We start from the raw sequence: 13,337 nt of genomic DNA on the forward strand, positions 1-13,337 counted from the left end.
CCCCAGAATCCTATGCAACGTGCAGGAGTTCCAAGGCTGACAAGCAGGGGCTCCTCAGTTGTCCAATCAAAAGAGAAAGGATTCCTTGGGGTACCAAGCTTGAACTCACTTCTTTTAAAGCATTAACTGTGAGCACGATCACACCAGACTTATGAAATGCTCCTTGTCAGATTCAAGGAACCCCAAATTTACAAAAGGTTCCATCTCAAAATCATACTCGTTAGCCTGGTTTGCACATGAACAAACCATGGCTAGAATTATGAGCATGAGCTGCAGTGAGCCTAATATTTGTGTGCTAACCGCTCCCTGTTGGCGCAGCTGCAAGGAGGAGGCCAAAAGTTTCCACTTCTGTCCAAACCGTAAATTTTGTTAACTATGTTTAGTGAAAGCAAGTCAGCTTTATAAGCTATGGGTTCGGAGCTGGCTTGCTTACACTAACCGTTACGGATCTTTTGGTGCCAGGCAAAAATGTTTCTCTACAACCAGGTCTTTGGAGAGGGGTTGTTGGTCTGTTTTTTATATATTTTGTGTTCTCATTTTGTATATTTATGTTGTGAAGCACCCTGTGATCTTCAGATGAACATACAAATTTATATACCAACATCATAATCATCATCAACATAGCTAAAACTAAATGCAGTTTTCCCACGTATGGACATCATAAAAAGCTCTAAAGCAGATATGAAAAGCTTTGAAGCTGCTCCTTCCAGCCACACAAGGGGAGCAGGGAGCATGTTGAGACCATGGCTCCCTGCAACTTGTCCTCCTAAGACTAAACCATGGCTTAGCGCTACATGCCAACACAGCCAATATTTCCCTGAAAAGGGGAAACCAGACTGATTCAGAGCTATTATTTAGCTACTTCAGACCAGCAGAGCATCATGGGTACTCCAAGGTTTGCTGGGCTAATAAATGCAATATTAAATTACGTGTTTCTAAACTCTCAGTGGGCATAGGCCAAGAAGCTTTGCCAACTGGGCCTCCATGTCATGCTTCTGGAGCTGCGTATTTGCTCTGCAGGCTTTACAATTTGCAAGGTAGCAAATACTAGGGCACCTACGGAGCTGCGTAAAACGTCAAGTGACTCCAAGTTGTCATTTGTTGACCTTATAAAGGATACAACTTAGATCCTCAAAACCCATCTTGCACAACAGTCAAGAGTACTCAGAATACGCGTGTGCTGTAAATTGGTAGCTTGTATTTAAGGACAGTAGGTTGTCTGCATCTAAGAACAGCTCTCTCACCTCGTCTTCCTTCAAACACATCACTGATTTCTCTTAAGAGCAAGGACATGTCAGTCAGCTGTGACTCCCAGGCTTCGCAGAACACATCCAGATTTTCTTTTGCAATCTTGCTGGAAGGATGCAGCGTCAGGGTTTCTGCAGCAGAAATTATCTGAAGGAAACAAAGCAGATCTTGCCATGTAACCAGAAATTGCTAATCAGCATCCACCCCCAGAGGCAAAGAATAAACAGCCTCTCATTTGTATTTAAAAAGGGCCGCTGTAGCATTTGCTTGGCTAAGCTTTGCAAACACTAAGGGCATTCATCGGGAGCACACTGTGTAAAACTGTTCTGAACAAACAGTTTTCTTAAATTGAGTGAACTGAGAAAAACCACTTAATATAATTAATCATGATAATTTCACAGATTATTATTAATTTACATAATACATTCATATTAAAGGCAAAAAAAGGTTCACTGAAATAGGCAGAACGTCTGTAAGAAGCGCTTTATCACATCACAGATGTGCAGTATTGCAGATGTGAGCCCAGGTGTTGTTCCACGTAAACTATACTGCACCTGTGGAACACTGGTAACTAAAAAATGATCCTAAAACTAACATTCCCTTTTGTCCCAAAGCAATTTTGCTACTTAGGTGTTCATGAAATCCATCTACAGTAATATGAAATTCACACAGAATTTAGCAGGAGGATTTGCAGCAAAGACAACTCGCCAACGCTTTGGATAGAAAGCAGTATCATTGGATAGATACATGAGCCAGTGGTCTGATTGGTGTAAAGTAGCCTATCCATTCTTAAAGAAATCAGCCCTGAGTGCTCACTAGAAGGACAGATCCTGTAGTTAGGCTCCAGTACTTTGGCCACCTCATGAGAAGAGAAGACTCCCTAGAAAAGACCCTGATGTTGGGAAAGATGGAGGGCACAAGGAGAAGGGGACGACAGAGGATGAGATGGTTGGACAGTGTTCTCGAAGCTACTAACATGAGTTTGGCCAAACTGCGAGAGGCAGTGAAGGATAGGCGTGCCTGGCGTGCTCTGGTCCATGTGGTCACGAAGAGTCGGACACGACTGAACGACTGAACAACAACAACAACAACAAGCCTCATTTGTTCAGAGCAAATCTAAATTCTGGCCTTCCACTATGGCATAGCTGTCAACTTTTCCCTTTTCTTGCGAGGAATCCTATTCGGAATAAGGGAATTTCCCTTAAAAAAAGGGAAAAGTTGACAGCTATGCTATGGTCCAGTACAGATACTAACAATAAACTACAGACTGTGAATCAGGAACTAGCCTTGGGTATGTATTCTTTTTCCTCTCTGTGGAGAGAATTCCCTGTGGGTGTTAACTGCAAAATTACTATAACATTGAAGAAAATCATTCCAAGGGTTTATTCCACTGGTATTTGACCCCAGCAAAATCAAATTAGATTAATAAAAATGGGATTGGGTCAGTGCTGAAAGTGTTATGCTTTGCAAAGGATGTTGTGTGTTCATAGTGGTGATGTGAGGTGAGAATATTCTCCAGAGAATATTCTCCACAAACTGTAAATTCTAATGTAACAACCAGTTTTACAACCCACATTTAAAAAATCTTAGGAAATTCTTTCCAGTAGCACCTTAGAGACCAACTGAGTTTGTTCTTGGTATGAGCTTTCGTGTGCATGCACACTTCTTAGCTCATACCAAGAACAAACTCAGTTGGTCTCTAAGGTGCTACTGGAAAGAATTTCCTATTTTGTTTCGACTATGGCAGACCAACACGGCTACCCACCTGTAACTTAAAAAATCTTGTGAACAGTAAGTCAAGTTGTGATACTGCCAGTTTAAGTAATGAATAACCATTTTTTTTTTAAATCCAGTTACATTACTGGGCGTTGTGTCATTCACCATTGGCAGTTCTGGAATGTGATCTACAGAAAACATTTTATTACTTTTTTAGTTTTAAAACTGCTATTCGTTTAAATTGATGAACATTTGAATTCGTATGTATTTCAACTATATGCAATAGCCTTTTTTTCTATTTTGGTGTGACCTTATTCTTAGCAATTCTATACCCTTGGCCTTACAGTGTGATTATTTTTGTAATTATTTTTTTTACAGAAAATAGCTTTAATGCTTTATACACTTAAAATACCTAGGCCTATATAATTATGTGTAACAGCATGTGAGGTGGCCTTGATTTAAACAGCTGACATCTCTATATTTTTATTTAGTGCCAGTAACTGGTTTTTGCAGTGCCATTCAATGGTACAATGTGCCATTTACCAGAGACTGACATACTGAAATATATTAATATTTCATATTAATGTTAATGGCTTCTTTTTTATATGTATGCAAATAGTTTTGTTTATTAAGCTGTGTTTTAGTCACCAAAACAGCTATTAAGTGTTAGAGCTATTAGAAGCACAAGATAGCCTATTACTGTATTTACTGGTATCAAACCTTAACATGCCAATGGTATTTTTTGACTTGTCCTATAACATGTACATGTTCTAATGGAAGAATAAAATATGATTTAGCTACTGAGTTTCCTTACACCAAACCTTGGCAAGACAATTACTGGTGCCATCACCTTAGAATGGTTTAAAGTTCATTAAAATTATATCATTTTCAATGCATTAAAATGAATATTCTCCTATTTTAAATGAAATTTCTCTAATATTCTCATTAATCAAGAATATTCTTCAAAGGATTATTCCTTGAGAATTTAACATCACAACAGCTGGTACGGAATCTGTTCACAGCTGCAAAAGTGCTCACTGCTAGGCTCCTTCACAAAAGATGCCTCTTAAAAATATGGCATACTATACGAAAAGAACTAAGAGATAAGTGAAATAGAAGAAGAGATATTAAATTGGTCTCCGTTTGTAAAGTCCATGTAGACTGGAGTAATACTGATGCACATTAATATAAATCCATTAAATTTCATCTGTTAGATGAAGGAAATCAGCTTGAATGTGTAATGACTGATGAGCAGGTGGACTGATTAAAAGTTAACATCAGAACTTGTCAATTTGATACAGGGAAAAACAAATCCGTAGCAGCGATAGAGGCTAAGCTGTTGCTAGTGGTCATCACCCAAAAGCTTATGGCACAGCAGTTCAATGCCTCCTAGCTGTGCTGTTTCTAAAGCTGGATGTGTCCAAAATGAGATACCGCAAGCACACGTCTGCCTTGAAAGCATCCCTTTCAACACCGCAAGGTAAAAATGACACCTACCTGAGGCCCCGTCACGTGAAAAGTGTCTTCTGCATGTAGACAAGTAATCTCGAGTGGTTCTGTTCCGGAGACATGCCTCAATAAATGACATATCTAGGAAACGAAGCAGGAGAACCCACCAACCAATTATGGGATTGTTATGGAAAGACAACGTAAAATTATATTGGTGCCAAATGAAAGCTTTTAGAACTCAGAAACTGCTGGTGGAAACCTGGATCTCTGCTGAATGGCTAAAAAGCTAAGGGGAGAGAAGCAATGATTGACTTCCCTCCCCCTCCATCACTTGTCTCCTGAACTCTGGTCCCCAGCGTAGACCTTTCTCTTTGCCTCAGCTGGTGCAAATGTGCAGCTTGGTAGCCAGGCAAAGGGCTAATCTTATCTGTCTCCTCCAGTTCTCTCCCTCCTCCTCCTGCTTGTTAGACGTTTGACAGAGATCCAACATGCGATTCCAGCTTGGCCCCTGAACATGCCTTCCAGCTCCACAATTCTGTGATGCTCCCACCGAAATCAATAGCACTGGAAGCTTAGCTGGAGTGGTCCCACACTCATTTTGCACAGTGTTGATTCTAGAACCATAATAAACTAAGGTCAGAAACTAGTTTCACTACAGCACCACTTTGTAGAAAAAGGCAGAGAGGCAGCATATATTAAAAAAAAACACTCCCCAACTAAGGTGACCCACCTACAAGGTCTGTTGCCCCACACGAGATTTCCCCTTTCAACTCTAAGGGTGGTAACAGGGGTGGTACCTCCTGGGGAGCCACATCTGGACCAGAAGCATACCTTAAGAACATGATTTGCAACTCTGGATATGCACCACAAGAGGCACGAACAGGTACCAGCATAGTGCGTTCTACCTCCACTGTCAGAATGTGTAAAGGACCCCTGGACAGTTAAGTCCAGTCAAAGGAGACTATGGGGTTGCGGAGCTCACCTCACTTTCAGGCCAAGGGAGCCAGTGTTTGTCCACAGACAGCTTCCTGGGTCATGTGGCCACTGTGAGACCAGAATAGTGGACTAGGCGAGCCATTGGCCTAATGCTGTGGCCCAAAGAAAAAAGCTGGGGAGAACCACTGGCCTAATATATTGAGAGCCAATGTGGTGTAGTGGTTAAGAGCGGTAGAGTCGTAATCTGGTGAACTGGGTTTGCGTCTCCCCTCCTCCACATGCAGCTGCTGGGTGACCTTGGGCTAGTCACACTTCTTTGAAGTCTCTCAGCCCCACTCACCTCACAGAGTGTTTGTTGTGGGGGAGGAAGGGAAAGAAGAATGTTAACTGCTTTGAGACTCCTTCAGGTAGTGATAAAGCGGGATATCAAATCCAAACTCCTCCTCCTCTTCTTCTTCTTCATCTTCTTCTTCTTCTTCTACAACAAGGCCCCTCTTACTTTTTTTAATGCTGTGCTATGTTATGTTATGTTAACATGCCCCCCATCCCTGAGTCCAGCCAAAGCACAGAACAAGCAAACTTGAGAACCAAGGTTCTGCAAGGCCTAACAGCCTAGTCAACTGACGCCCCAACCCTGGGGTGTGAGCATGGGCATGTGTGTGGAGTCGGAACCTGCACAAATTTCACAGGTGTGCCCCCAAGCCGACAAAAACCCAAGACCGCTTTAAATCTTAATATTAAAGCATTTTTGAACATGTTCAAGAACATGACCCCAACTTACTTCAATCAACTGTTCTTTCTGTTCAGAGAGCTTACAGCTGTGTTCTGCAACTGCCTCTATGTTTCCTTCTGTCCCGCAGATTTTCAGAGCTTTCAAAACAAGGTGGTCAGAATGGTATTTTATCACGTCTGCTGCGACAGATGTTGCTGCACTGTGAAGCTTTTGATATATATTTTGGGGATGGGGGGGAGAACAAACAAACAGAAACACAAACCAGTAGGTTACAACACCAGATTGCCTGTGGTGGACAATTCAGAGCAAGTAAGAGTGGGCGAGATGGACAAAGCTTCCATCATTACGCATCATTCTTTTTCCAATTCCTCATCACAAAAGAAGAATTGAAGAATTGCAATCAGTCTCACAGAGCATGGTGGGGAAGAAGTGTTTGTCTGACCACCTGGAGTTGTTGCTAACTACCGAGAAGCTGAGGGGTGAGGCAGCAGTGCATTGGGGCAGCATATGCCACCACAAAAACAGGAACACTGGATTGGCTCCACCAGAGCACTTGTGCTGAGCTGCCTTCCCAAACAAATCATCCCTCCCAGTAAGCAGCAGCAAATCACCTCCCAGGTCACTTAAGCATCTCCAACCCAACCTTCCCTCCATTACTGGTAGAGATAAAGGGACCCCTGACCGTTAGGTCCAGTCGCGGACGACTCTGGGGTTGCGGCGCTCATCTCGCTTTACTGGCCGAGGGAGCCGGCGTACAGCTTCCGGGTCATGTGGCCAGCATGACTAAGCCGCTTCTGGCGAACCAGAGCAGCACACGGAAATGCCATTTACCTTCCCACGGGAGCAGTACCTATTTATCTACTTGCACTTTGACATGCTTTTGAACTGCTAGGTTGGCAGGAGCAGGGACAGAGCGATAGGAGCTCATCCAATTGTGGAGATCCGGGCAGACGAAAATGGCTGAATATGCAGAACTTGCGAAACTGACCGGTAGGGTCAGAAACCAGGATGACTCAAGGTTTCGGAGAGACTGGAGTAAATTTGTGGAATACTTAAGATTGAATCGTGGAAGTTTAAAAACACTAGTAGGATTGGAATAAACCTTCAACATAGTTTAATAAGAGCAATAATAACTGTGTGTTGAGAATGGACTAGAAAACCTGCTGACGTGATGGAGGGGAGTCATAGCTCGGCAGAGCAATAGTTAATGTTTTTTTATATTAGATGTTAAATTGGCTGTAATTTGATGTATTTTGAAAAATAATAAAAATTTATTTAAAAAAATAAACAATTGTGGAGATCCGAACCACCGACCTTCTGATCGGCAAGCCCTAGGCTCTGTGGTTTAACCCACAGTGCCACCCATGTCCCACCATTACTGGTGGTTGTGTTTAACTGTAAACAACTGATGTGTCTTATTTTTCCATATGTATGTCTAGCTGTCCTTCCTAAAGTGGACTCAGAGCAGGTTACCTGGGGCTCCCGGAAACACCCTGACCTGCACTTAGGTTCAATAATGCCGCAGCCCAAGGTGCTACCACAGCATCCACTGGGCAATAAACTACGTAAGAAGAATGAACCCGAGCCATGCTAGGCTGAATTCTAAAATATTACTTAGCAATGTGTGTTCTTGTATTCAGGTCATGCCAGCAGGCTTCTATGCAGGTAATTACTTCAAGATAACCTTGAAATATTAAAATAAAAGTCTCAAGTGGCAGATTCAATTATTTGGGAGTATCATCACATGATGAGCCAAGGATTTATTTTTCAGAAAGTTACACATATCAAAACCCAAGAAGCTCCCGAAATTTACTGCAGGTTGCACTGAATTGCACTTACTTCTCTCTGAAGCTCGGTCATACATTGACACATTTTTAAGATCGCTACTTCCAGGTCTTCCGTGACATCTTTTTTCCTCTGGCTTTGCTGGAGAGAAACAATCCCCAATCCCGCAGGATGGGTTTTTAGGCAATTTGGTTGTTCAAAGAATTCATCGTCATAATTATAATTCAAACATGGTTTTGCAAGTAAAAGGTGCAGCCCTATGCATACTGATTTGGAAGTTAAGCTCCCTGAACAAAGTGAGACTTTTCTTTGGAGCAAGCAGGGATAGGGATTCCTGCATTGCAAAGGTTGGACGAGATGACCCTCAGGATCTCTTCTAACTCTACAATGCTAGGGTTCGGCTACATACGTTCTGCTTTTTCCGGCATGCTTCTCCGTTACAGAATTAAAGATACAGAACAATCCACTTTGCTTCTGTTAGACAAGAATTTGTTAGCCCGTCCTGACCAAGTGACTTGTTTGTTGTGTAAAAAAAAAAAGGTAAAAGGACTCCTGGATGGTTAAGTCCAGTCAAAGGCAACTATGGGGTTGCGGCGCTCATCTCGCTTCCAGGCCGAGGGAGCAGGCGTTTGTCCACAGACAGCTTTCTGGGTCATGTGGTCAACATAGCTAAACCGCTTCTGGCGGAATGGAATACCATGCCAGAAACCAGAGCACACGGAAATGCAGTTTACCTCCCGCTGCAGAGGTACCTGTTTATCTACTTGCACTGGCGTGCTTTCGAACTGCTAAGTTGGCAGGAACTGGGACAGAGCAACGGGAGCTCACACTGTCGTGGGGATTCGAACAGCCGACCTTCTGATCGGCAAGCCCAAGAGGCTCAGTGGTTTAGACCACAGCGCCACCCGCGTCCCTTCTGTTTGTTGTGTAGGTCAGTGCAGCATAAAAGGTAAGCGTCCCGAAAACTCATGACATTATGTGCATCAGTGACCTTGGGCTACTTGCTCTCTTATCCAAACCTTCCCAGCAGGGTTTCTGTAAAATGGCAGATTGGGGAAGAAACAGACCATGTGTACTTACTGGAGGTGTGGCCCACAGTCCATTGGTAAAATAGTAAAAAGTAAACAAAAACCATTTATAAAATGAAAGATCACTCTACGTTCCACAGTCCCCGCTCCCAGTCCAATGAGGAATCAACTCCCTGTGCAAACTAGCCTAGGGGTAAGCTCAATTCAAACATGATTTTACAAGTTGGATTTACAGATCTAAAACAAACAACCAGCAGGTCAGATTAAGACTGGGGATGGCGGTGGGTGGTCAGAAAAATAATGGTCCTTTATAGTACGAATATGTATCACTCTGGTTAAAGGAGCCAAAATTTGTTGCCTATGATGCAAGCACTAATACCCATTGTGCTGCCATTTTACATCTTTTGTGTCTTCACAACAGACAGGTGAAGCAGGTTAGGCTGAGAGTTGGATATTGGGCCAAGTGAGCAAAACAATGAGTTATGTGAATTTAGATGCAAAACTGTACATGCTCACAGTATTATTATTTTTTAGTTCATGAAGGTTTGTACCATAAACCTGAAGATAAAAATTTTGTTTGTCTTCAAGATACCATAAGTCTTATTTTGTGGTACATTATTCTATGTTTCCTTTTGGGGTAAAGTGGCCCTATTTTGGGAACTGCCCCAAAGCCCCCAACCATCTTAATCCAGCCTCCATCCAAGGGGCCAGATTCACACCTATTTAGCATTAGCCATGCTGCAACATCTGGTGCTCCCAAACCATATGTTGGGCCTACCAAGCCAATGTTAATGGAAAGGATAATCAGACTCCAGAGGACAAATAAATATGTCCAACACAAGTGCATTTTTCTATATTAGCCTACAGTGAGAGGTGGTGTGTGTGTGTGTGTGTGTGTGTGTGTGTGTATCTCCAATTATTAGTGTGTGTTTATATCTAGTTTCAGTTATGGTTTTGTAAATGATCGCAAAACACAACTACAGTAAACAAAACGACGTTTTAAAAAACCAATGGCAAGGATTATAATTAACTTATGATGTTTGCATTATTGTAATGGGATGCTATTAGGGTTATCAAATAAGCTGTTCTCTGCAAATTGCCCTAGAAGTGTATTTCTTTCCAAGTAAACGTAAATGAATCAGCAATGCTGGGGGGGGGGGGAAGAAAAAATCTTACAGCATACATCCACGCTGACACCAGCTGCTCCAGTTCCATCTTTGCTTGCTTGGACAGCTCCAAGATGCGCTCTCTGTTCTCATGGCTAGTATAAGCAGAATCAGTAAAATCCTCTGTGTGCTCGAGGACAACATGGAGCATTGCCCGAAGATTTTCCTTTGACAGAAGATAAAGATTCTCCCGCAATCCTTCCACCTTATTCTGAGAAACAGGGTGGGGAGAACCATGAAGACACCTCAAAAAATCATAGAAGACTAACAAGTGTACCATAATGGTTAAGAGACCAAGCTGTGAATCAAGTAGTCTATAATTCAGATATAATTCAGATAAGACTTAACCTCCTTTCGCCAGGCCTGTAAGACAGAGTTATTCCGCCTGGCCTTTAATTTGAACTCAGCTTGATCTTTTATTTCCCTTCTCTCCCCCCTCCCCTTTTTATGAAGATGACCCGCTCTGGGACCCCACAGCTAATTCTCCCCTGGCCTCCTTGATGGCCCAAGTAGGATTAATTTAGCCAGCTAGCCCTGGTGACTATCTAATGTTTATTAGATGGATTTCCCCAATTGATTTTTGAACTTAGAATTTTATTGTTATTCATGTTTTTATACTGTATTTTATGCTGCTTTTATGTGGTATTACAATTAAGTGTTTTAAATTTGTTGTTAACCGCCCTGAGCCTGGGTTTCTGAACCGGGAAGGGCGGGGTATAAAAAAAAATAAAAATATTTATTTATTTATTATTATTATTAAAATCACTGTTGCCTTGGGCCGGGGAAAGGAGTCACTGGCCCATCATGGCTTTTGGATTCCAACTATTACTAGCATGACTCAGCCTAGCCAATGGCCAGAGACATGGGAGTTAACCCCAACAACATCCTGAGGGGGCTACAGCCCCCCACCCCTGCCCTAAGCTTCTTATTATTTCCACATTGCTGGGGGGAGGGCAAACATTGACCAGGCTTACAGGCTGTTTTAAGGAAACGAAATTACCATGAAAATCAGGGCAACGCACTTTGCAAGCTCTAAATGCCCAGAATAATATATTTCATCCCTGTCTTAAGCTAGTGCTTGGGATCTTTCGTTAAAGAATCTATAGGTGGCATCCAGGATCTTTGCATTGATTATTAATCTCCAACAATGTAATTTTATATACATGTACATGAACCGACCTGGATCAACCTTCCTTTACTGGGCAGGGTGCCATTTTTATGTATGAATGGGCTTTTAGGTTTTTATTCTGTTGTAGCTTTGGACTCCTAGGGACCGAGGAACTTTGCCCTCCCACCCAATGTCTCCGCCCCTGGCACCTCGCAATATCATGGGCACGGCATCAGGATGTTGCGTTGTGCCCATTTTATGGGTACTGCTTTTCATCTTTGTACTACTTTGTAAGTTGCCTTGGGTTACTTTTTGAAAAGAAAAGAAAAAGAGGGAAATGACAAAATGCAAATAATAATAATTATATACATGACTCATTTACTTCAACTGTAATCAGTGCAGCAGGATGAAAATACACTTTTCTAAGAAGATATACAAAAGAAATGCAAGTCACAGATGAGGAATGAATGGCTATACAGTGGTGCCTCGCTAGACGAAAATAATTCGTTCTGCGAGTGCTGTCGTATAGCGAATTTTTCGTCTTGCGAAGCACCAACGAGAGAATAGCGGTTTGACGAAAAAAAGAAAAAAAAATCGGAAATTTTTTCGTCTTGCGAGGCAAGCCCATAGAAAAATTCGTCTTGCGAGACAGCCTTCCGCTAGCGAATGCCTTTCGTCTAGCGAGTTTTTCGTCTAGCGAGGCATTCGTCTAGCGGGGTACCACTGTATTACATCCAATCCCCGTGGGGATATGAATTTCAAAGGGTGGCAGAGTTTAGTGGGATAATAAGAACATGGGTGAGGAACATGTGGCCATCCAGATGTTGTTGAGCTACAACCTCCATCATACCTAACCATTGGTAGCTGTGGCTGATGGGAGCTGGAGTCCAAGAATATCTGGACTCCACATGCAACACTAATAGAACACATGCAACATTCAACATTAACAGCTGTGCATAACACTGGCATGTGAACCATGTGCCACTCCACAAGTACCACTGGCTATCCATCCATCCCAACAAAGGAAAAAAAATGGGGTGAATGGTGGAAATTGGCCAAACCACAGCAACACCTGCTCCATACAGTGACCGTGTGGGGCAGCAGCAACAACGTCATATTTTAAAGGAGCATAGTATGATGCTCTCTCTCATTCCCCCTATACAGAAGCCTCTCACATTGTATTTGTCTTTATATTAACTTAGAACACCTTCAGTAATACCATTCACAGCAGAAACTAATAATAATAATAATAATAATAATAATAATAATAATAATAATAATAATACAGTGGTACCCCACAAGACGAATGCCTCGCACAATGAAAAACTCGCAAAACGAAAGGGTTTTGCGAGTTTTTAGTTGACTCGCGAGACGAATTCGTCTATGGCTCTTTTTCGCAAGACGAATTTGTCTGGCGAGGTACCACTGTAAGCACCGGAGCCTCGCCGCACCGCGTTTTAAAGCAGCAGCGAGCGAACAGCAGCACTGCTGTTCGCTCGTTGCAGCCTTAAAATGCGGCGCGGCAAGGCTCCGGTGGGGAGAGGCGGCGTCAGATCTCCAGACATGCACAGTCGATCCAAGATGGACGCGATCCATCTTGGATCGACTGTGCATGTCTGCAATCTCCAGACATGCACAGTCGATCCAAGATGGACGCGATGGACAACACCCCTCCCGACCGGAGCCAAAAGGTAAGCCTTTACAGCTCCCTGTATGGCGCGGCGCCGCGTTTTAAGGCTGCAACGAGCGAACAGCAGTGCTGCTGTTCGCTCGCTGCAGCTTTAAAACACGGCACGGCGAGGCTCCGGTGCCGGTCGGAAGGGGCCCCCAGACTTTTCCCCCCATAGGAACGCATTAATTAAATTCCTATGGGAAACGGTGCCTCGCAAGACGAATTAATTTCGTCTTGCGAGGCACCATTGTAATAATAATAATAATAATAATTTTTATTTATACCCCGCCCTCCCCGGCCAAAACAGGGCTCAGAGCGGCTAATATCAAATGTATAACACATTAACATAAAATCAGGCAATCAATTAAAATACATCCTAAAATCAGATCAGGATCAGAATAAAATCCAATCAGACGGCAACCCGCAGATTAGGGTTGGGGATCGTAAATACTCACCAGTGTTCTTGGGTTCATTTTTTTGAATTTTTTTTGCACGA

General features: G+C 42.8%; 1 protein-coding gene across 1 annotated transcript in view; it reads right to left on the reverse strand.

Moving 5' to 3' along the window:
• CTNNAL1 (catenin alpha like 1) overlaps positions 1 to 13,337 on the reverse strand; it is a 52,243-nt gene that overhangs the window by 13,921 nt on the left and 24,985 nt on the right. The window contains exons 7-11 of the mRNA XM_033154358.1: positions 10,072 to 10,272; positions 7,922 to 8,008; positions 6,131 to 6,289; positions 4,462 to 4,554; positions 1,245 to 1,395 (exon numbers count right to left, since the gene is read on the reverse strand). Of these exons, the coding sequence (XP_033010249.1) occupies positions 1,245 to 1,395; positions 4,462 to 4,554; positions 6,131 to 6,289; positions 7,922 to 8,008; positions 10,072 to 10,272 (691 nt within the window). The remainder of the gene's footprint in view (positions 1 to 1,244; positions 1,396 to 4,461; positions 4,555 to 6,130; positions 6,290 to 7,921; positions 8,009 to 10,071; positions 10,273 to 13,337) is intronic.

This window comes from Lacerta agilis, chromosome 7 (assembly GCF_009819535.1).
Source record: "Lacerta agilis isolate rLacAgi1 chromosome 7, rLacAgi1.pri, whole genome shotgun sequence".
Lineage (NCBI taxonomy): Eukaryota > Metazoa > Chordata > Lepidosauria > Squamata > Lacertidae > Lacerta > Lacerta agilis.